General features: G+C 41.7%; 1 protein-coding gene across 1 annotated transcript in view; it reads left to right on the plus strand.

The window, feature by feature from the left end:
• Positions 1-21,630, plus strand: part of mpp7a (MAGUK p55 scaffold protein 7a) — a 146,924-nt gene that overhangs the window by 72,586 nt on the left and 52,708 nt on the right. The window contains exons 5-6 of the mRNA XM_073488661.1: positions 1,430-1,510; positions 9,451-9,582. Of these exons, the coding sequence (XP_073344762.1) occupies positions 1,430-1,510; positions 9,451-9,582 (213 nt within the window). The remainder of the gene's footprint in view (positions 1-1,429; positions 1,511-9,450; positions 9,583-21,630) is intronic.

Here is a 21,630-nt window from a genome sequence, read left to right on the forward strand (position 1 = left end):
TCATCATCTGCCTTAAAGGAGTACGCCACACACAAATGCAGAATTTTGATCTGTGTTTCCCAAAGCTCCAGAACCTTCAGGACAAGCAGTTCTTAGTGTGCGACCACTCGCCTCTCGTCTTCTTTCCACATTCACACCATGTTCTGGAGGATCACCCGAAAATTAGAGCACAAAGGGGAAGAGAGTGTCTTGGGTTTTACAAGCTGAGTGACTCTTCTCAGAGCTACCAGACATTCATCATGAATGTACTCCAGCTCAGTCCCATTGCTTTGAGATGCTCTCACTGCCCTCACTGTTTCCAGCAGGGAGGAACTGTTTTCTTTTGTCCCTGAGATTTTCATTGAAAAATGATCTTGCTGAAGAGTAAATTCAATCAAGAGAAAGGCGGCAACAAAGTGCGAATTCTAGGCCCCACAAAGAGGTGTGACCTCGCCTCCCGTTGAGATGCACCTAAGTTAGCATGCACGACATCACCTTTTCTGTCCGATGGGCCCCTTTTGATTGGGGCTTGAACGTACCCTTGAGTATACAAGTGTACTTTTACACATGCTTTCGAAGGGTTACTTTGTAGTTATACACTCCCTTACTGGGTATAGTAATAGTAATTTCTGTTAGATAGCTGTAGATCTTCCAGTAATAGAATATTTTTTAAAACTGAAGTCAGTAGTTAAAAAAGACTTGGAAAAACAATTACCGCCCCAAAAAATGAAATAATTTAAAAATAATTTTTTTGGTAGTATAGGTATAGATTGAACGCAGAGTCACGTTGGATTAGTGTTGAAAAGAAATATGAATTTAACTTTTTGATAACCTTTAGGCAGTGTTGTCAGTTGGATCCCTGGACCTGCAGGATTGATCTTGGTGCGGAAAGGCCCTGAACCCCCATCTGTTATAATTATACTGTCCTGGTTGGACTCAGTTTTCTTCTTCTTTTCAGTACCTCACATCTCGGAAAAAAACATTCCTGAAAACATTCTGCTCAGCGCGATCATTGCTCTCCATCCAAGTGAATGCAATCCCTTCAAAACTGTGTTTGCATAGCAGTAGTCAAGACAAGTCGAACCTTTCCACCGCTGCTCATATCCCAAAATAAATGTGAAAATGTAAACATAAATAAACCATGATATTGCCTGATCATGTACGCTATATCTGTGTAATATTGTGGAGGTGCCATCAATGGCAAAAATCCATTGCTCAAACCCTATTCTCTTGGTATTTACAGCAAGTAAAGATAAAGTAAAAATGCAGCGTAACTGAGTAAAAAGGGAAACTTCCCTCAATTAATAATCAGCAAATCTAATAAAGTTTATGAGAATCATTACAAAAGACTGTCAAATTTAAAATGTCCTCTTGGTATGTTGAATAGCCTTCCCTGATATTATCATATTGTAAAGGCATTTTTGTGAAGTCTGTGTCTTCTTCTTTTTAGATGTCTGAGGAGCTGGAAGGGAAATCTGCCAATGGAGAAATCAAAGAGCTTCTACAAATACTGGCCAAACCCCACGTGAAGGTGAGTTTGGCTCTTGTTCTGTATTTCAGTCTTTATTCATCTTATATTCAGCAAACATTAAGGAACTACAAAGTCATATCCTCTTTTTGGAGGAACACTGTATTATCTTAAAAAAACATCAAAATATCAGGAAGTTCTGCCTGTGTGTGTGTGTGTGTGTGTGTGTGTGTGTGTGTGTGTGTGTGTGTGTGTGTGTGTGTGTGTGTGTGTGTGTGTTCTTACTGATTACATCACGCAAACAGCACTGGCAGTATAGTAATCATTGTGTAGACAAAATAATGTGGCAGTAAGATCCAGGCCGTGCTCCCTCTTGTCTTCTTGGCTGCAGTCGCTGGCCTTGTTATCCAGACGCAGACAGCTACAAAGTGAATTTACACATTTTTATTTTTAAATGCATAACCCTGGCCATCCATCAGGTCCCGCAGGTGTCTCAGACAGACAGAGCTGTCTTCACGATGGCGGGATGGAAGAAGAGCTGGACGAGCTCCTTTTTTTAAAGCACTGTCGTCAAGCTTATCTGGCCTCTGCCAGAAACAACAGCTCAGTATGAAGTCCTCCCCCACGACAATACACAAACGCGCGCGCGCGCGCACACACACACACACACACACACACACACACACACACACTATGCATCAATAAATTCAACATCGCTTGGTGTCAAGGGTTGTGAAAAGGCAGCAGGCTTCCCAAAAGGATCAGGCTTACCAAGTCAGATCAGCGTGTCTATGCTGGCGATGTAATGATTGATGTCTTTAAAAAAATACAGTTATATACATAAAGAAACAAATAAAGTAGATGTACAGCTTTGAGAAAATTAGGTCACATATTCATTTTATCACACTTAACAAGCAGTCACCAACCATAGACATGTGATGATGGATACACAGTCACACAACCTCTATCCTGAAGAGAAATGGCCGCAATCTATCACAGCTTTGCTCTCCTGCTTTGCTTTGTGATGACGCTGTGATCTACTTTGTCTCCGTCAAGTGAAATGTGCTGGGAAATGATCACTGCGCCCGCCATGAAGCGTGTCTGTGTCAGTAATCTTGCGTTTATTATTTTGATTACGCTCACAGCAGAGGTATTTGCCGTGGCAAAGGTCAATCAATCAAAACGCAGAGCTCGTAAAAGTCATCGATCAGGAAGCTCAGCAACTTCAACTGATGAGGTGAGGAGAGGTGATGCAGGAGACAGGACTGAGGACCAGGTGGCACTTCACCAGACAGTTGTGTCCCATCCTCTCTGAATTTATGTGATTCATGGACTTTTTTAAGTTAGGGGTCACATTCACATTTGGGAATAAATCAAATAAAAATGAAGTATTGCCAGTTGGCTTTGATCTAAACAAGCAAATAGGGAATTTGTCCCTGCATCTTCTCTCATCTCACTTAAAATCTATACCATGGTCGATTTCAGCCCCAGAGTCAGTCTCAAAGCCTTTACCCTGAACCTAAGCTGACCTTTCAGCTTGAATTAGTGTGTCTGTCTTGTTTGTGTTCTTTGCAGATTGAAGTTCGGCAACACTCATGATTTGAGTGTTTGAGGCATGGAATATAGTCTTATTTAGATTAAAAGGGCAACTTAAAACCCCCTGAAAATCTTGTTGTGCTGACTGTTAGTGGTTCAATTTCTTACATTTGCTGAAGTGTAGTGGAGAAGTGCACACCAGTATATGTCAACAGACTTTTAACTCTCAACCGAAGGGGGCAACTTTTTTAAGTTCAATTATGGCCAAATTTCGAGAAATTGTCTAAAAAAAAAACCCAAAAAAAACCAAATGAATACTTGTTCTCATCCACTGTGATGATAGGGTTTGGGACACGTCTCTGTTGGATGTTGGTCTGAGTTGTACGAAGGAGACATGGGCAAAACAAACAAAATCATTTAGTTTCCTGTGAGCACAAGAAAGTAACTCATCCTTTAATCCTGTGTTTTGCTCCAATGTAGGGGGGAAAATGGAATAAGGACACGAGATGTGTTTTTTGTGCTCTTGTGATATTAGCTTGTGCTCAACAGAAACGATTGATTCTGATTCTTGAAGAATGATTTTTTTGTTTTCTCTCATGTCCCCTTAGTGGTTCCATAGCGTAGTAGACTCAAGGAAAACATAACACGACATAAGCACTACATTATCAATGCAGCTGAGCTAATCGGCTATCCCAGGGCTTCTGCTAACTAGCCACATGCTGCTAGTTCTCTCCACCTGATGTTCACCTGACAAATGCTGGATCAGTCAGTTGGCACAAAATCAAACTAGTTGAAGCTCATAGACCGGACTGGACACGCAAAACTGGAAACCTACCCAGCCTTACAAGATGACGTCATTAAATGAGTGCGAGTCAAATTTCTATGGCGTATGAAATATGGCATTCCTGTCTGTGTCATAGAATAATTTGAGGAATGTTACGGTCTTATTTCTTCACACAGCTCTGATGTTTTAGTCTGCCACTATTTTTTGTCTCTTCGATGGAGTGGGAGCTTCAATGGATGTTTAAGTCACATGCTTCATATTTGTCATTATGTATTTGTGAAGTTGTTTCCTGAGCAGTTTTTCACCTGAACCTTTTGACAGTATTTTAAGATTCTTTTTAAAAAAATTAAATTTCTACCAGTGTGACCATCTTCTGCTTTGTCTACTCAGGAATAGCCTCACCAATATTAAGTTGTTGTCAGTCAGCCGACCACCACTCCAGTGCAGAATGAGGTCAGCCAAACAATTCCACACCAAACAATGGAAAATATTCAGCTACTGTTTCCCTTACTGCTGGCCAACAGCAGAAGCTCAAAAGCAAATGAGGCCAAAGAAGGCGACCTATAGTTAGCATTGGTATTTTAACAATGAACTGGGATATGATACAACTTTTTTTCAAACACTTGATGGCTTTGAGATGCCACAACAACCACAACCTTATAGAACACAACCAAACAGTTTGAGAATCTGTTCATCAAAACATACTGACTATTTTTAATTCACAATTCCTGGATCTTCTGCTGTGTTTGTCTTTTTGATATAAAATAGCATTGTTGCCTTATTTGTCTGTTATGAGGTCATTCAAGTACTGCAGTATGTCCTTTTTATGGAGGAAAGCATCCAGATCTTGTCAAAGTGAGTGATTGATATGTTCACACACTTGCACAAGGTTTCTTCACCCACTTCATGGCCTCTACTCTACTCTCTACTGTGTTGGTTCGAATCCATCACCAGCCTCTGAGTGTCTGGGCCTTAAACAGCTGGCCTTAATGCTCCCGCTGTCTTCAGAGGGGACATTGGGTCAGCGATAGATTAGTTCCAGCATCTTGGTTTGGAGGGAGGGCTTGGGCTGTAACATACTGAGGTATTGGAGGCTCTTTGCATATTCCTGTCATTGTGTCTCAAACCGTAGGCAGCATGTGGGCTTCAAGAATAAAATATTGAACTTTGCTCTCTTTCTGTCTCCATTTGTCCTCCAGGGCACTTGATACCGTACCAGCCAGCCTCAGTGTAAATCACAGGGCCGGGGGTGTAAAACACAAGCAGATGGCTGCTGCCTTTGAATGGCGTCTCTGTACGATAGTAACTGTATCACTCTTAATTATGGCTGAAATGATCCATTCCTCGGGTGGGGATATAAATCAGGCTCTTTAAAACTCCCCTCTCCTTCGCTTCCTTTCTCTCTCTTTCCTTCCCTCTCTGCCTCAGACTTTCTCTTTTTTATGATTCACACAAAAACTACTTTCACCCATATTAGCCCCCCTCAGCAAGACTAATACTGACAGTGATGAAAGTGCCAATTATGATGGCTGGCTGTTACCACTGGCATGTATGGAGGTAGGTGTGTAAACACACTTGCAGAATGTGTTTGACTCGGGGTGGTGCCCGCTGAAGTTCAAGGCTTACAGAGGGTGGGCGAGAGTGTCAAATCCCAGCTGGCCTTCAGCAGTGTCTCCAAGGCTGAACACTCACAGCAGGGTCCTTCCCACCTGTGGAGAGCAGTTACCCTACATCAAGCCAGCACCGCCGGCTGAAAAACGAGAGGGCTGGTGACAGGGCCGACAGGGCTGTAATGAGAGGCCAATGCCAGGAATGTACAAGCTGGTTTATTTAGTCAAGCTCAGTGATCTGTTTTTTTAGGATCCCTATTATGCCTAATGAACACAAACACACGAACCAAGAAAGAACGACGGAATGCCTGGAAAACAAGGGTGGTTTCGCTTCCCTTCATTTTTCTTTCTGTCTCTCACTCTCTCCTCTCCTCCTCAGGCCTTTTCCGCAAGGCCTATACAAGGATATAACTCTATATTTGATTAGGCGGCTAATTCACAGACACCGAGGCATAACAAGACCCACTGACTCATATCAGCCCAGGAAGAAAGCCTCCATACAGAGACCTCAGTGTCTGTGTGTAAAACATTTGTACCTGTGTAGTTGTGCTCACATGTCAATGGTCACCAGCCAGGGCATGTACCATGTGCTATCTATTAACATACAGCTGTTATTGCTACTTCCTTGAAAGTTTTTACAAGGAATTAGCTGTGGCTCTGTTACGGGTTGTTAGGCATGGCCATGGGGCGAATGTGGCGGTGGGGAGCCATGCCAGATTTAAGGAAGTGCCATAGATGAGAGGACACGCACAGGTCATGATATTAGGCCTGATGGATTGAGTTCAGAGGAAACCGCAACTGGCAGCTTGGATGGAGGATGGTTTAGAATAGACTCAATCTTTAATATTGCGACATAGGGTGTTTTTTTGACATTTACATTAATTTCTCAGGAAATAATGCATAGATTTGATGATTTGCATATTTAGGTAGCTGGTGCAATTTGATGCAGATGCTAGATCTGGTAAATGGTTTCATTTAGAATGATATTGGATGAAACTTGATTGAATTAAAGAGGACTGTTGGGCCTTGGCGGAGGTATGCACGCTACTGAGCGCCATTCTAGTTGTTTGTGTGTTCATGGATCAAACATTGAGCCTACATGATGTCTAAAAAATGCAGTGTTTTTCAGTTTACTGTAATATGAAACAGAGAAACTCACATTTGACAAACTGGATCTGGCAAATGCTTGACATTTTAATGACAGGTGTGCTTGATTCATGACTTGAACAGTTGAGTTAAAGTTGAGTTTCAGTTTTCAGGTTAAAATCAGACAAATGACTAACAAATAGCAATGGGAAAGAATGTGGAGGTAAAGAAGAAAAATCAAAAGGGCTTCATCAATTAGCAAATCACTGTGTCAGGTCACTTTTAGCTTGAATGACAAATTGTTTCAGCACTACTCCAATCTCTTTATATCGAAACTACCGCTGCATAATGCCAACAAACATTGTAGTCCTGCTTTCTCTAGTATGAGGTGTCCCACCCTGCTGAGAGGCTGATGAGCGCCTGGCTGTCCCATATTTGGTAGTGACCGAGATCAGGTGATGTGACTTACAGTCAGGCACCATAAAGAGAACCACAGCACCACACGTATCAAACCTCAAATAAAAAAAAAGTCCTGACTTTTCTCCAGGTTTGCTGTCACAGCATGGGCCAGCTTCCACCAAAGGATGTTTTCAGAAAACTCTGAACTTTGATTTGATATAATGCTAATTTACCAACCTAATTGTATGCTACCTATGTGAGAAAAAAGGTTTAGGAAAAAAAAGTGGTGGCCACAAAGGGGTAAACATTCTTCTGTAAATATTTGGCCTGTGGTATTTTATCAGTCTGTGAATAGAATGATACTTCCTTTCACTTACAATAGCTGCTTGAAAGTCATATATGTTCACATGTGGTTCACAGAGTCTCAGAATGCAACATCATGAACTTCATCACAACAATGTGGAAACTGCAACTGCAAACTGTCTGTCCATGACTTCACATGGTGCTATCAACAAAAAATACTGTCTGTATTGAACACAGGTTTGGGATCACTTTCCCATTCAGTTTACTTTTATTGTCCTCATCTGCAAACAATTTTTCTTTCCAGTGTTCCAAAAGAATATTTCAATACCTTAATGACAGCATAACCAGACATATAATACATAACAAAGTGTGTGTTTATGTACGGTACAGATGAAAGCCAGGAACACAATGTTAGGCTTTTCTGAGAAATGAACAAATTTTAGAAGAACAAACAACAAGATGAGAGAAGATCTGGAAACAAATGAGAGACTAAATTAGTCAGATCATCATACAACTTGTTAACAAGACGGTATTATTTTAAACCACTTAATTGAAAGGTGGAACTGAAAATGCTCAGGAAAACTATGTGCACAATAACTGTAAGAATGATAGGTCAAAGTTGAACGTAGGCAAGGTATTTTCAAATAGTCAATGTAATAATTTTAGCGTTTCCCTCTGTTTTCCTTTGTAAGTGACTTTGACTTACCTGGGGCTTTGTTTAAAAACAGTATGGTTTCCTGACCACTTAGGGATACATGATTACAACCGAACAATAAAGGCTTTAAAATGAAATATCGGCATTGACTAGGAAGGAACATTTCTGCTAATATGACATATGGCCGATAAGATGATACTTTAATTATGCACCCACCAACGGGAACCGCTGTCTTATTTTGCCCATTGAATATACATTTTGAAAAGCATAGTATGTCTGCGTCTGCCAGTGTGCAGTCTCAATAAGACTATGCAGATTATCAATATCGATATTGACAATTGGCCAAAATGAGGTGGAAAATTTCGGATAGCAGCTTAATTACAATATTGTGTATCCCTAATGACCGGTCATGTTTTTTGCCACAATAGACTTTTTTTTAGTGATGTTGCCACAACCTCGACAATTATCTTAATAGAATGTCATTTATCAATTTTTGCAGGAAGGAATTTATGCCTTTATGACAAATTGGACGGTGAACAGATGACAGGAAATTTGAGGAAAAACAGTCTGGAAATGACGCAAGATCCACACTTTGTGATTTATGGTTGGTACCCCTAACTCCTAGGCCACAGGGTTGCTCCACAATTAGAATAGTTAGTAATCCAGATAGGAAATGATGACTAAAACTACAAAATAACCCAAGTTGGAATAAACAAGAATCATCCTTTAAGGTTATAGGATACAACTAAGGGAATAAATAGAACCGGGTCCTCATAAGTATACAACATAAACTGTGTGTGTGCATTTGTATGTGTGTTGGTCAGCTTGTCTCTCAGTGGCTCCCGGCCACAGAGCTCCAGTTGTGTCTCCTCCTCTCATCTGCTCCCAGTTAGCAACATCTTGAACGCTGTACTGCAGCATGCTCCCATGTCATAAAACACACTGCTCCTCTTCTCACCATATCCTTCTCTCTGCCTCTCTCTTTCTCTCCCTCTTTCTCCCTACTTTTGTCTGGCACATGGGGTGGAAGATGTTTTTCTCACTTCTCTCTCCCCTCCTCAACTACGGAAAAAGCAGCACGCGTCCAGCTGCATCTTGGTCCGGACATGGAGTCGTTAAATAGTTTGAAAAATGAATGTCTCAATGGCATCATTCTTGTCTGCGTCCCGTCTCTTTTTTGTGTCTGCTCATGAACGTGTGAAATATCTGAGGCGACTGAGAACTTCATTACTTTGAGCCTGCTGCCAAACAGTGCAGAGCATTGCTTCTCGGAGTGTTCGCCACCTTGCCCTGGAAAGCTTAAACGGTGGCCAAGGTTGCCACAACACCCTGCCACCCCCCCACCCCTGAAGCATGTAGCTTCAAGTTTTGGCTCTGAAAGCTTACAAATACATCACCCAGCATTTGAGGGAGACACCCCTATTCATAACCCTTCTCCCTGCAGTCTCTGCCTTTTCTCTGCCATGCTCAGAGAAAGAAATGATAGATTCAACTCTTAATAGCATGTATAGCTATACTTTATTTTGCTAATTAGATCGAGGTTAAGCTAAGGCCTTTATGGTTTGACTGATAACCCTTTCCTCTTGTTTCTTTCCCCCAATCTATCCCTCTGTGCCTCTCCTTCCTCCAGAGCCTACTGTCGGTCCATGACTCTGTCGCCCAGAAGAGTTACGACCCTGAACTACCTCCACTCCCTGAAGACATTGATGACGATGAGGATTCGGTGAAAATCATAAGACTCGTCAAAAACAAGGAACCTCTCGTAAGTAACTTTGCCCGACATCTTGAGAGATTGTTTATTTGATTTGCAAAAAATGTGGTTTTCAGCAGCTCCTAGAAGTTTGAAAGATGATGGTTTTGGGAAGTTAAGTTTGTTTAAAAGGATGTAGGTGTAAAGGCCACAAAATCCCTGGATTGAGTTGCATTCTCTCTTCTACTGTTGGCTTTCATTGAAGGTATAAAAATACCTGAAGCACATTATGTCTCCAACATAAATTTGTCATCAGGTTAACATCCTAATTCCATAAAAATCCTGCTATCTAGGCTTTGTTCACTAATCCCTGAATTTCTGAATACCTCCTGTATCAAAGCTGTATCCACACTAGAGGTCAAGCCAATACCATACATGTTTTTGAAGTACTTGCCTGTGGAAATCCAACCCACAACCTTGAAGTTGTAAGCACACCAAAACTAACCACAATTACCCTGCTCTTGGCTGAGAGTATTTTCAGCCAGTCAAGGCTCAGTGTCTGCGAATGGCTCTATCATGGTCAGTTTTGTTCCCTCACTGTAACATGCTTCTCACGTCCACGCTCTTCAGACGTCGTCCAAGACGGCAACAACCACCCATATGTCTGGGTCACGAGCTCGAAACTATGTGGAAGCAACATATTTGCTGGCATTCTCATTTTCCCTCCACCCCTCAGCACCCTGGGTGTTTGTATGCTTTGTCTGATGAATGATGTTCCATGAATTCCCCCGGTCTTGTCAGCTAGTGAGGTGCATTTGGGAATTAGCTTCTGTAACCCCACCAAACCTAATTAGTGCTGGTTTGGTTGCACTACATACCTTTATCTTTTCAGCTTCGCTGCATGATTATCTTTGTTTTTCTAATGATGTGATTCCTGAATTCTCTTGACTGACCTTGGTTTTCTGCAACACATAAACACTCCACTACTCAAGTCCTCCATGGCTTGTCTAAGACCTCCATCTGTCATCATAGCACTTTGTTGTGTGCTGAAGCCCCGCCCACCTTTGATCTGTGCTGGACGTGTCCTGGCCCCGGCCGCCTCTATTTTCACTTTGTGGTTTTCTCCCTGACCACCATCTTGGCTCCAGGCCGGCGCACTCCTCTCACCACACCCGGAGGGAAGGAGGAACACACCTAAGCCATTTTTGGGTTCCTGCCTGTTGCATGTTCTGTAGAGCTGCAGGACGTAATAATGTGGCTTGGAGGAATTCTCGTTCCCTCTCTCTGCGCACATTGTCGCGGGCGCTTCCTGCTCCGGCACTCTCCCAAGTCTGATGTTGGATCACATTCCCTGAAACCATGATGTGATTTACACATTTCAGCTTAATCATCTGGCTGGTGTTATTCCATTACAAGACTGGATTCTTTTTTTGTCTCAGTGATTTGGCTCCTGAGAACATCTCACACACACATTTATGATGTGTGATATTGTGTATGATATACAATATTCAAGGTGTTAATTATGTAGAATATATTTTTGTTATGATATAGTGGTTCAGTTTTAGTTTAGAGGTTGGGGTGCACATTTTCAAAGAGACTGGATCTAAATAGAGAAGGTGCTGTGCCTCCAGTGTTCTTTTAGGGTTCAATACAAGGTCAGTTTTATAAATACTGCTCCAATTTAAAAGAGGTTTCATTTCATGTGGCTCTTTGAATACAATATATCATCACTATCACCGCAATATTCTTGCAATGGCATCCAAGTTTTCTACCAGTATATTAAATTCTGTTCACTCCCGTCTGGCTTTGATGCTTCAGAATTATAAAATTCAAGTCATGATGGCTTCCAACTTGCATTAGACAACACATTTTATTCATAAATGCGTTATCAGAAGCTACTAAATTTGCCATTGCATCGTCTTACACAGCAGTGAAAACCAAATTAAATTATAAAAGGACATCTTACGCATTTGAGTAATGGGAAGAAAGTTTCAGCCCGTTGTTGTAGAGCAGTTCCTTCCATGTTAGCTGCCCTCTGACCACCCTTAGGATCTACAGGGCACAACTGCCGCCCATAATCTCTTACAGCTATAATTTAGGCCTGACTGTGGTGTGGACAACAGTAGGATTTCTAATGCAGGCCATATTTTTCCCTGTGTGTCCATGAAAGAAAACAACGAATGCTAAAGTGCAGCTATTGTGGCAGTTGGAAATCTCAAAATTGTCATGTGTGGTGGTCTTATATTTGTACTGTAGACACAAAGAGAAGGTCAACTTGAATCATTTGATACTGGAAAAGCAAAAATAACAGTTCTAATGTGTAACAAACTAAAAGCCGAACTTAAACTGGTCTGCTTGGTGGAAACAAGGCTTATGTTTGCATCTTCCATCATCCTATTTGCATCTGCACATCTTCGGTCAGAACCTATGACTCTTGTCTGTCTTGTGACCACTCAAGAATGAATGTGTCCCCAGAGAGTAAGGCTCCCATTTGTCAAATAGTTCCTGTGGGAATTTAAAACGTGCTGTAGTAAACATGCAACAGGACTTCTACAGTGGCGACGTATTGTGGCTAGGCTAAGAGCCTTTTCAGAGCAAATTTATGTTCTGCAATAATTTTGAAACCCATTAACCTCTCATATTTTGTCAGCTGCAATTTAAAAAAAGAAAAAAAGATTTGCAGTAAAACATGAACATACTTCACTCCACAGCCTTCATGTATCTCTGTTCTTACCATTTAGCATTATGCAGCTCCCTTTTTCCCCTGACGCACCATTTCTTCTCAAACTTTTACTTGCTCCACCACAAAAGAAAAACTAGAGGTTACACAGCATCAACAGCAGTGCACCAGCATCATCATACTTTAGTTTTTTTTTTAAAATAGTTTTTGTTTTTTGTTTTTCTTCATAAACCTTTTCCCATATTTTCACTTCTGAACTTTTAGTCAAAAAAATTCTGTTTGTTTTGGATACATCACACCATTGGCTGCTATGTAAATTAACTCACGTCTTTATTGATCATTATCTTTTTTAACACAAGAGCAACATAAAAATCTAACTGGCTCTGAATAAAATTATCATTTAGTGTTCCGGCAGAACAGCGCCTTACTCTGTAGCACCACATGCACATACTACTACAACTATACTAAATGTGCTGACATGGCACTAACTTACTGTACATCAAAATGTTGCACTTGGTGTGAAATGGTCCTGTTAGTCATAAAGAACTAATGTTACCTTTTCATTTGTGGAGGTGCAGTTTCTCTGAATTTGTGACCCTCTAATTTGAGAGTAAATTTGAAGGTTCTGCTTTTACCTCTGGCCCTTGACAATTGCCATCCTGTACATGCTTGAATGAAAACTGACCCTAATGAAGTTAAATCGTACATTGAGTGAACAGCCTGCGCGTCAGATGCTCATGGTGAAGTCACAGCCGTTCCGCTAACCAGTAAAAAACCCTCTAATTGTGCAATGCTGCAATTGATTTCGGATGTGCCCTTTATTTTGCAATTTCCTATAATCAGCCTGAAAATCTCAAACTTGACATCATTACAATGCGGCTGTACAATATTTGATTTCCTTGTTGGTCTCCCCTTATTTCGCTCTCTTTCATTTTCTCCGTGGTCCTTTGTCTCATTCTGTAGTTCTGGACATTTTGGGGACTGGGCTGTAGTTAGCAAGCAGGCCCCGTTCCTTATGACTCATCCGTTAACTTAATTATCATTAGTTGAATGGATTGTATTCAGTAGCTGTGATTAATTGCTATCATTTCTCGGAGTGTGACTTCATGCCACATTTCAGTGAAACTGTGAAACCTAGCTCCCTCCGTCTTTGTCTTTTTTCCCCTTTCGTTTTCTGTCGTACTAGCAGGCTAAATCTCCTGCTGCTTTCCAATCCAACTGATTTATTAGCTCAAGTGTTAGGACAATTAAATAATTGGGTTCCGACTAAACATGTGCGTGCAGACAAAAACATCAACCCAGCCTTCTCTTTTTATTGAAAGAACGTGTTATTTTGGATAAGGTGTCAGAACAGTTTTGGTGGGGGTCTAAATTTAAATGTTAAGGGGGTTGCGTCAGTCCCATTGTAGCTGATATACGGGTGAAGTTTCAGCCTCCGGTGATGAAGGGCTTGAGTGCAGACTGACTAATAGGAGAACTGTAGACAAAAATTTGGAGGAAATCAGAATGCTCTGGTGTTACGCAACTCATGTCCCCCAGCCAGAAAAAAAGACATGGAGGAGCGAGAGAGGCCTAAAGCATGAGCTACAAATATGTCCACTTTATAAAGTTATGAAGTGTTACGCTTTTTATTTTTGTTAATGAAACATTTAATCACCAATTTGTCTGGATTTAAGTGTCATTTTCTTAGTACTAAGAAAATGATTTTTTTTGTAATCATCGTTGCATAAATGTATGGTTAAAGAACATGTTAAGTCAGATTTCTTTGCTGTGAAGAAGCCACAGTGTCATCTCAAAGCATTCTGGAAAATCCAAATCCTCACATACGCAAAATGTGTTAAAAAGCAAAAGATGACTTCCAGTGCCCACAGAAGGGTACACCACAACTGCTCGGGGTGACTGTCACTATGATGTGAGAACATTAGAGGCTGTGGCTTGCACTGTTCCTGTCATTTGGATGTTCTTGAAATCCAGTAACGCAGATGTAAATAGCAGACTCAGGGATGCTGGCCGCGTATGCCCGGCTGTTTTCTCGTTCATTTTATATGTCAGTTGCCGGCTTGCTCGCTGCCACTCTGTTGGTACCGACTCTCGTAAGTGTGAGAGTGCCGTTCATTCACTTCTCCCACACTTCTCATCTTAGTCGTCCTCCTACTAGCGTGCCATCTTCCTCTTTCTCAGAGTCTCTTTTGCTTCCACTCTCTTTCATCTGGTTTTGCTATCATACCCATTTCTCTAGTCATTCTTGTATATTATTTTTATTTTGGCAACACCCTTATTTGAGGTGATGAAAAGGTGCATTTAAATTTTAATGCATTTCATTGCCCTTAAAGTAACAACTCCTCCCTTCTCCCTTCTCTGCTGTGTCTATATGGACACCTGTTGTTCAGGAGTACAGCTTTTCCTGCACCTTTTCACATTCCTGTTATGCATTTGTGCAAATTTCTCACTGATGCAAAATTGATGCTCCATCCATCCCTTTCTCCCTCAGTTCTTCCATCACAGCCTGTTAGGCATCATTAGCAGCTATAAAACTCCTGCTGCCAGGAATGTGACAGGATCGGTGTCAGCCTCTATCACTCTCCTGCCTCTCCTCAGTTTTTTCTCTCGTTTCTGTGTAATTGTTGCACACATAGGATTGGTTTTCCCACTGTGGATGGGTGTCACTGGAGGCAACAAAATGGAAACCGTAGACTGCAGCGTTGGTGCCATCCAGTTGTCAGTGCCAACCTACACAGCATCCTCCCTGGCAACAGCTATTAATACGGCTGTACAACAACTTGAGCAGGGTACCTAGCAGTCCCAGTCATTGGATACCTGTGGATAGGCTGGACTTCTTATTACAGACCCACAACTGGAGCGCTATAGCAGTTGCTGCACATACAAAGAAGGATGGCATGTCCAACGTTGTTTTTGTAAAAGTTCCAACTTCATGATTGATGTTGGTGGATTTCCTTGACTTAATAAGGGAGTTGATAATTGCGATGAGACAGGAAAGTCTTGTGATCGATTCAGTTCGTGACGACGTTAGTTTTCCATGAATGGCAGTTGCTGGTATGAGCTACTGGCAATCTGACATGCCATGCTTTTCTCATCTGCAGCAGTTGGACCTCCTCCCCTCTTTGACACAAATAGGACGGTCGGATCACGGCTGCTCTGATTCCATTTCTCTGGAAGCCTTCACGAACACATTCATCCAGATAGTTGCAGTCAGTGTCCTTCTCAACTTAGTCTGAATACCTTCACATGATTACGTATTTAAACTGTTTTGGTGTGAATGTATACAAACGCAAGTATTGCTGAAAAGCTTGGAGAAAAGTTCCTGATTGAGACAGTTATCAAAGGAACAGACTAAATAGATGTATGCGTTTTTAAAGGAGGGACTTTTTTATTGTCTGTTTACATCAGAATGAGGAAAGCAAGGGGAAAATAATGACACCGGCCGGGAATTAATGGTGCAGCTAATGAGATTAAGGCAGACGGCACATGTGTTTGTGTTTTACAGATAGACACGTCTGCTTTAAAAGCAATACATCTTTCACTTGATGGATTAGGCTGCAGTGTCTTGGAAGCACAGCAATGAAAGATGGAGCATCATGCTCGAAAACATATGGACAAGTGGGAGCACTGCTGGTGTTGACGCGCTTCACTGTGTCATGTTGTGCGTGCATAGGGTCGACTGCCCACTACTTAATATTATTGTATGGATATAATTTATTTATTTATTGTTTTTGCATAGCATGATTATAATAATGTATATCTACCAAGAGCTTATGTTTATGTTATGTTTATGAGTTTGTTTTTGTAATTTAGAGAATACAAATTACATTATATATACAAACTGATGTTATTACAATTTTGCAATTTAGTAGCCTCAATATGGGTTGGATTTTGTTGGGCCAGTTGCTGAATAGTGACAGACAAAGTATTTTGTGTCATTAAGTTTGTCATTCAAGTAACTTTGCGCTACTTTATCTGTTCTATTAGCTCCTACTGTAGCCTTCTCTGATTTTGCATCAACATAGATCAAATCAGTGGTTAAAACTGTTTTCTAATGGAATCATATTTCATATATTGTTAATGATTAAACAATTGGTTGTTAAGGCAGCCACTAAAAAGTTGGTCACATTTTCAGAAGATCTGCAGTATGATATATTCATTGTTGAATTTTTCTTTTCTGACAAAGTAGTATGTCTTCCACTCATTCCATCACAGAAAAATGAGAGTTGTAGAAATGATTGGAACTCAAGACTTCCATGATATACATGTTCTTTACATGTGTATGTAAACTTTTGGCCACGACTGTATAGGGCCAGCATTTCACCAGAGTAACTGCTAACTGCTGCTTACTGTATTCTTTTTATACATCCATGACTGAAGCTACTGTTGGCTTGTTAGCTCAGTTAGCCCTGCAGCTAGCTGGACTACCAGGGGGTAGTGTGTTTACACCACTAGCACAGGAGCTTTGGACTGCTGGGAGAAAGAGGTTTTCAGGCCTGGGGTTACCTGGTTCGTCAAAACTGTTATTTCCTCACATTCTGTTGATAATTTTAGTTAATGACTAATAATATTGAATTTTGAATGTTTTAACTCAAATTCTTACATATGGCACCTAAAGATACATGGATAGATTTTTTTGTCTCCAGAGGGGGAATTTGTTACCACAGAGTGCGTTATGTGTGCCTCGACAGAATGTATAGTGTGTAGTTGTTGTATTTAGTGAGCTATGGAATTAAAAACTGCTAAGGCAGAAACACATATTGTTAAGTAGCTTACATACATATATAGTATGTCCTGTAAATGAAAGTGAGTGGTGATTTGAGCTTAATGGGAATGATCCAGAATTTGTCATGTTGAGACACAGAAACACTTTTAATAGCATAGTTGAGCAACTTTTAATTCCATATTGGTTATTGTATTTTTTTAATTCTCTAACCTTAAGGCTACTGGCCAGTCACTAGCTATCAAGTAAGAGCCAGAATTGTGTCAAAGCAGGGAGTAGAAAGACTATTTGGCTCCTCGCTGACGGAGATACTTGCTGAAAGGGTGATGTAATTTATAAGGCTTTTATTGGGTTTAAGTTATAAGTCGCTGGACACCAATAAAATAACCATTGTAAAATGAGATACAAAGTAACAGAGTGCATTTTGGCTTTGTCATTAAGACAAAAATTATATATCCGCAAATAAGCCTTTCCATTTTTATCCGGGAAATCTGTTGCACTTTCTCAACCTCATAAATGAAAACTGCTAAAAAGTATTGTTAAAAGCATCAGTTTTTTAATTTTTCTCCAATGTTCCACCATCGTTATCAAGTCTGTTGCAGTTTATCACCGCAGCTTTGAGCAGCTGAGTGCTATTTTATGAGGCTATGTATAGGACAATATGTTATTATGTGTTAATTAAGATGAATACAATATTAAATATATTCATAAAACTGTGGCAAACTAATTCAGAAACTTATGGATAAAATAAGCAGATAGGAATGTGGATTTTGGCTGATCCTGTAAATCACAATACCTTGCAAACCAATGTACTTCATTACATTGATGCAGAAATCATTAAAAAAATGACCGATTTGTACACATGGAAAACCCTGGTTCCTGTTCATATGCGTGTGCTTGTACAACACTCAGTCCAGCAGCTGTTACACCACCCTTGCAGCCTGTTGAGTTGTGAATGTGAAAACACACATGGCTTCCAAAGCCACATCTGAGGCATTCCCAGATCTTAATCTCACAGCTCTCTTAAATAAAACATCTTCCTCCTATCATGTGTAATCATAAACGTGGACACACATCCTGGCACTCCTGCTCTTTTCCTCTTGGCGTTCCAACAGCCAGAGAGCTCGGAGACTGAATGCAGCCATTGTTGCCCATCGGGCCGGGCACTCCTCGGCGGCCCAGATTCTCCAGCGCAATTTGGAAATGAGAAGTGACATGTGAAAGTGCTGTTTTCTTTACTTGGGATAACGACAGGGAAAACACTAAACAATCCCTGAGCAGCGATAGACCTCTCTCCATGACACAACTGTCTCTTTGTGTGCGCTCATACAGCTCATTCAGGGCTCTAAGACAACACACACACATACAGCACAGCACATAATGACTAAATATCTGGCAATGTCCAGCTTATAGCAAGGAGACGGCGATCCCACTCAGTCTGCATGGTGATTCATGTGGACAGTATGGAAACAAATACCCACATTTGTAGAGATAGCCTCACAGATTCACACACCCAAAATCACCAGCACCTGTCTGAAGGGTTGAGGTGGGCTCTTAAGTGTGTTTTCATAGCAACCGGGTAATGACTTGCTCTAACATTAAGGTTTAAAGAGACAGAGGAGGAAAAGGAAAGAGGGGGTGGAGGAAGAAAAATGAAGGTAAGCCGGTCCGTCAAAGGGCCCTCTGCATTACATTACCTGGCAGCTTCCCCTGGAATCGCTCCTGCTCAGCATAATTATCATAATAATGACCTGCAATTTTCCTTTTTCTCAGTGTACTTGTTAATTACGACTTTAGGTCAAGACCGGGGTTAAGGAAATAAAAGGGAAACCAGAGCCTGCTTTAGTGCGAGACGGAGACCAGGTAGGGTGGGGGTAGTAGCTTTTATTAGTTGCATTCACAAGTCATTTAATAAAACAGGTGGAAAGGCATGCAACAGGTCACCCAGAGGGGGTTTGGTCTGCAGCGGGAGCTCTGTTGCATCAGCTAGAAAAATCATTTGACATAAAACCTTGGGTACCTTTCACAACTCTCCAGCTTCGTTCTCTTCTCTCCCTCTACGCAACAGTAATATAGATTTTCATCTGGGCTCCTGCTAATTCTTTACAGCGCTGTATTAATCTTTATAGGTGCCCATAACAGTAAATGGATTTTCTGATCATGACTGAATACGCTAATATTACATGATTTTACTCTTTCTGAGCAGCACTGGAGTGTTTGGCGTTTGAGGAAGTGTGTAAGAACTCATAAATATGCTGACCTCGGGTGTGTGGAATGGTCATGTGTGTTATGTGTGCGGGGGCTCTGTGCCATCTCAGTGAGGTAAGATGAAATGACACACTCCAACACCAGATATGATTGGAGGTAATTGTATTTTAATGTCCAGGAGGCCCATTCCCACTTTGTATTTCGTTTTTCCATGGTCAACATCTGGTGTGAAGAACACCAGCATGTGTTTCCACTACACTTGTATTTATACCTCTAAACATAGCAGTCAACACAGCAGTCGGCAGGAGTTTATTGTCGTTACACTTTTGCTGTTAAGTGACATCATGTCAAAACACGTTGGCCTCTCTGCCCGGGCCACTCGCGTTTGTTTTCCCTTGTCACTCTCAATTTGGAGGGAGAAATAATGTTTGTCAAATGCTACAGTGTTCGGTTCGTGGGGCGATGTTTTGAGTAGTTGTTACGGAACGGAGCACCGTGCTTGTTTTCCCTGGCGGGTTAGGAGTTGTGGTGTGGCTTTAGTTGTGGCCATGGCTAAGGTAAGGAGATCCTTGGACCCTCCTTTTTCACTGTAGACAGGCCACACATAGCCTACCCTAGATGCCGAGACATGTGATGAGCCAGGCCAAGCACTAGCCAGCCTTCTCATCATCCATACAACCAGTAGAATACAAGCCAGCTTCCATCTTGTCATCCAGCCATCTATCCAGTCCATCAGCCAAAGGGCACTGTAATTGCCCCATAAAGACTTCACCTGCCAGAAACTCATTTCGGCCAATCCAAGCCAAGCTAACGTGATGAGACATCCAACATTCAGCTTGTCTTACTCCTCTTATCTGCTGAAGTTTCATGGCGCTGCTGTGCGCTGACAGTTCTCTGGACGATCATGCCTCCATTCCATTCCCTCAAATAAACACACACTTTCAAACATGAGGGGATCCAAAACTCAGGGGATCCAAATCTCAGTCCATATTGTCTCCTTTTTTCTGCACTGTATGAGGTGTGAGCCATTTGTCATCACATACTTAATGTGGCTGCCATTTCAGCGTGTGTGCTCCAGTGCTTGCACTGGGAGGGGTCATGGCTTGATACAGACAAGCGTTGCTCCAGTTCTCCTCATCACACAGTGGAGACTAAGCCATTGCGTTTTGGCCAGCCCAGCAATAACAATCAGAGGCATATATGTGTTAAAAATGGAGGAATAGAGCTGGGAGCAGCAGCTGCATATGGAGCTGATCACGTAAGGAGCAGAGGCGGATCGCCTTACTGGTAACTAATTGACCACAGCTAGAAGGCCCTCCTCAATCCAAGATGACCCCCCTCTTGTCTCTGTTATTGACTTTTGTCCTTCGATGTTTCATTTCTAGAGATACTTGCTCTTTTGGGTCTCTTTTTTACAGTCATCTAAAGGAAAAACTGCGGCAATAGTTAAACGGCAACAAGAGATAAACAGTCCCTAACATCCAAGAAACACTTTCTACCATGTTTTTCTTCTCTCCATGCTATCTTTTTTTGTGCAAATAGCATAGTTGAGCCACTCGACTGATGGTTAAGTAGCCCATTCATCAGGCTCAGTGACTGTCCAGCATCAATCATCCAGTCTTTTTAGGTTTCTCTCGGGCCTGTTTGGCCTGACTTCAGGTAGGAGCCCGTGGCTACACGCTCATAGAAACACACACGCAGACACGCTTGCATGCACACAAAAACACACCTCAATATGCTGCCACTCATGCATATATGTGCTTTGACAGAAGTAGACATTCCCCTTCTGATTTCCTGCACTGTTTCCGTGTACAAGTCTGCCATGGCTTCTATGTGCCAGTGGGAGTTGAAGCCTCGGCGTAAACCTAGCCATCAGTTCGTGCTAATGCTTAGCTGCTGCACCAGGAAGCACATTGTGGTGCTTGAGGGTTTTTACCTACCGTGTTTCTCCCCTATGTACCCCCCCCACACACACACACACTCACACACATACACACATCATGGAGCTTATTTAGGTTCTAGCCTGACTGTTTATGTATTTGTTTAACAGAGCAGGGACTCCTCATTAGTGGCCATGCATGGCTGGATGCTGATGATAGCACCCATAGGGTATCAAGGCACGGGGGGTGGGTGATGTTGAGTTCAGGAGGTTGGATTTGCACACCTTGTTCCAGATGCCTCGTAGTGTTTCCAAGGCATTCGTCAGGCCTCCAGGAGAGGCTGATGTACCCCTGGGGGATTGACAGAATCTAGGCTTACTATAGATTGTAATAAGGTGGAGGGAAAGTGTGGCACATTTGTTATTATCAAGGATTGGGGAAAAAGGGCCTTTATCCAAGTTGGGAATTGTGAAAGAAAGATATGAACATGTGAGGAGTTATTATTCCAACAGTTTGTGGTCATTTGAGCAATGGTCCTGTCCTTGGCTCCTTTTTGTCATCTTGTACTGTACTTTACTACATGCAGATTAGAGGTGGGGGAAATTGCTTGATTATAAGACGCATTGCGA

The sequence above is a fragment of the Pagrus major genome, chromosome 19 (genome assembly GCF_040436345.1).
Source record: "Pagrus major chromosome 19, Pma_NU_1.0".
Taxonomy (NCBI): Eukaryota; Metazoa; Chordata; class Actinopteri; order Spariformes; family Sparidae; genus Pagrus; species Pagrus major.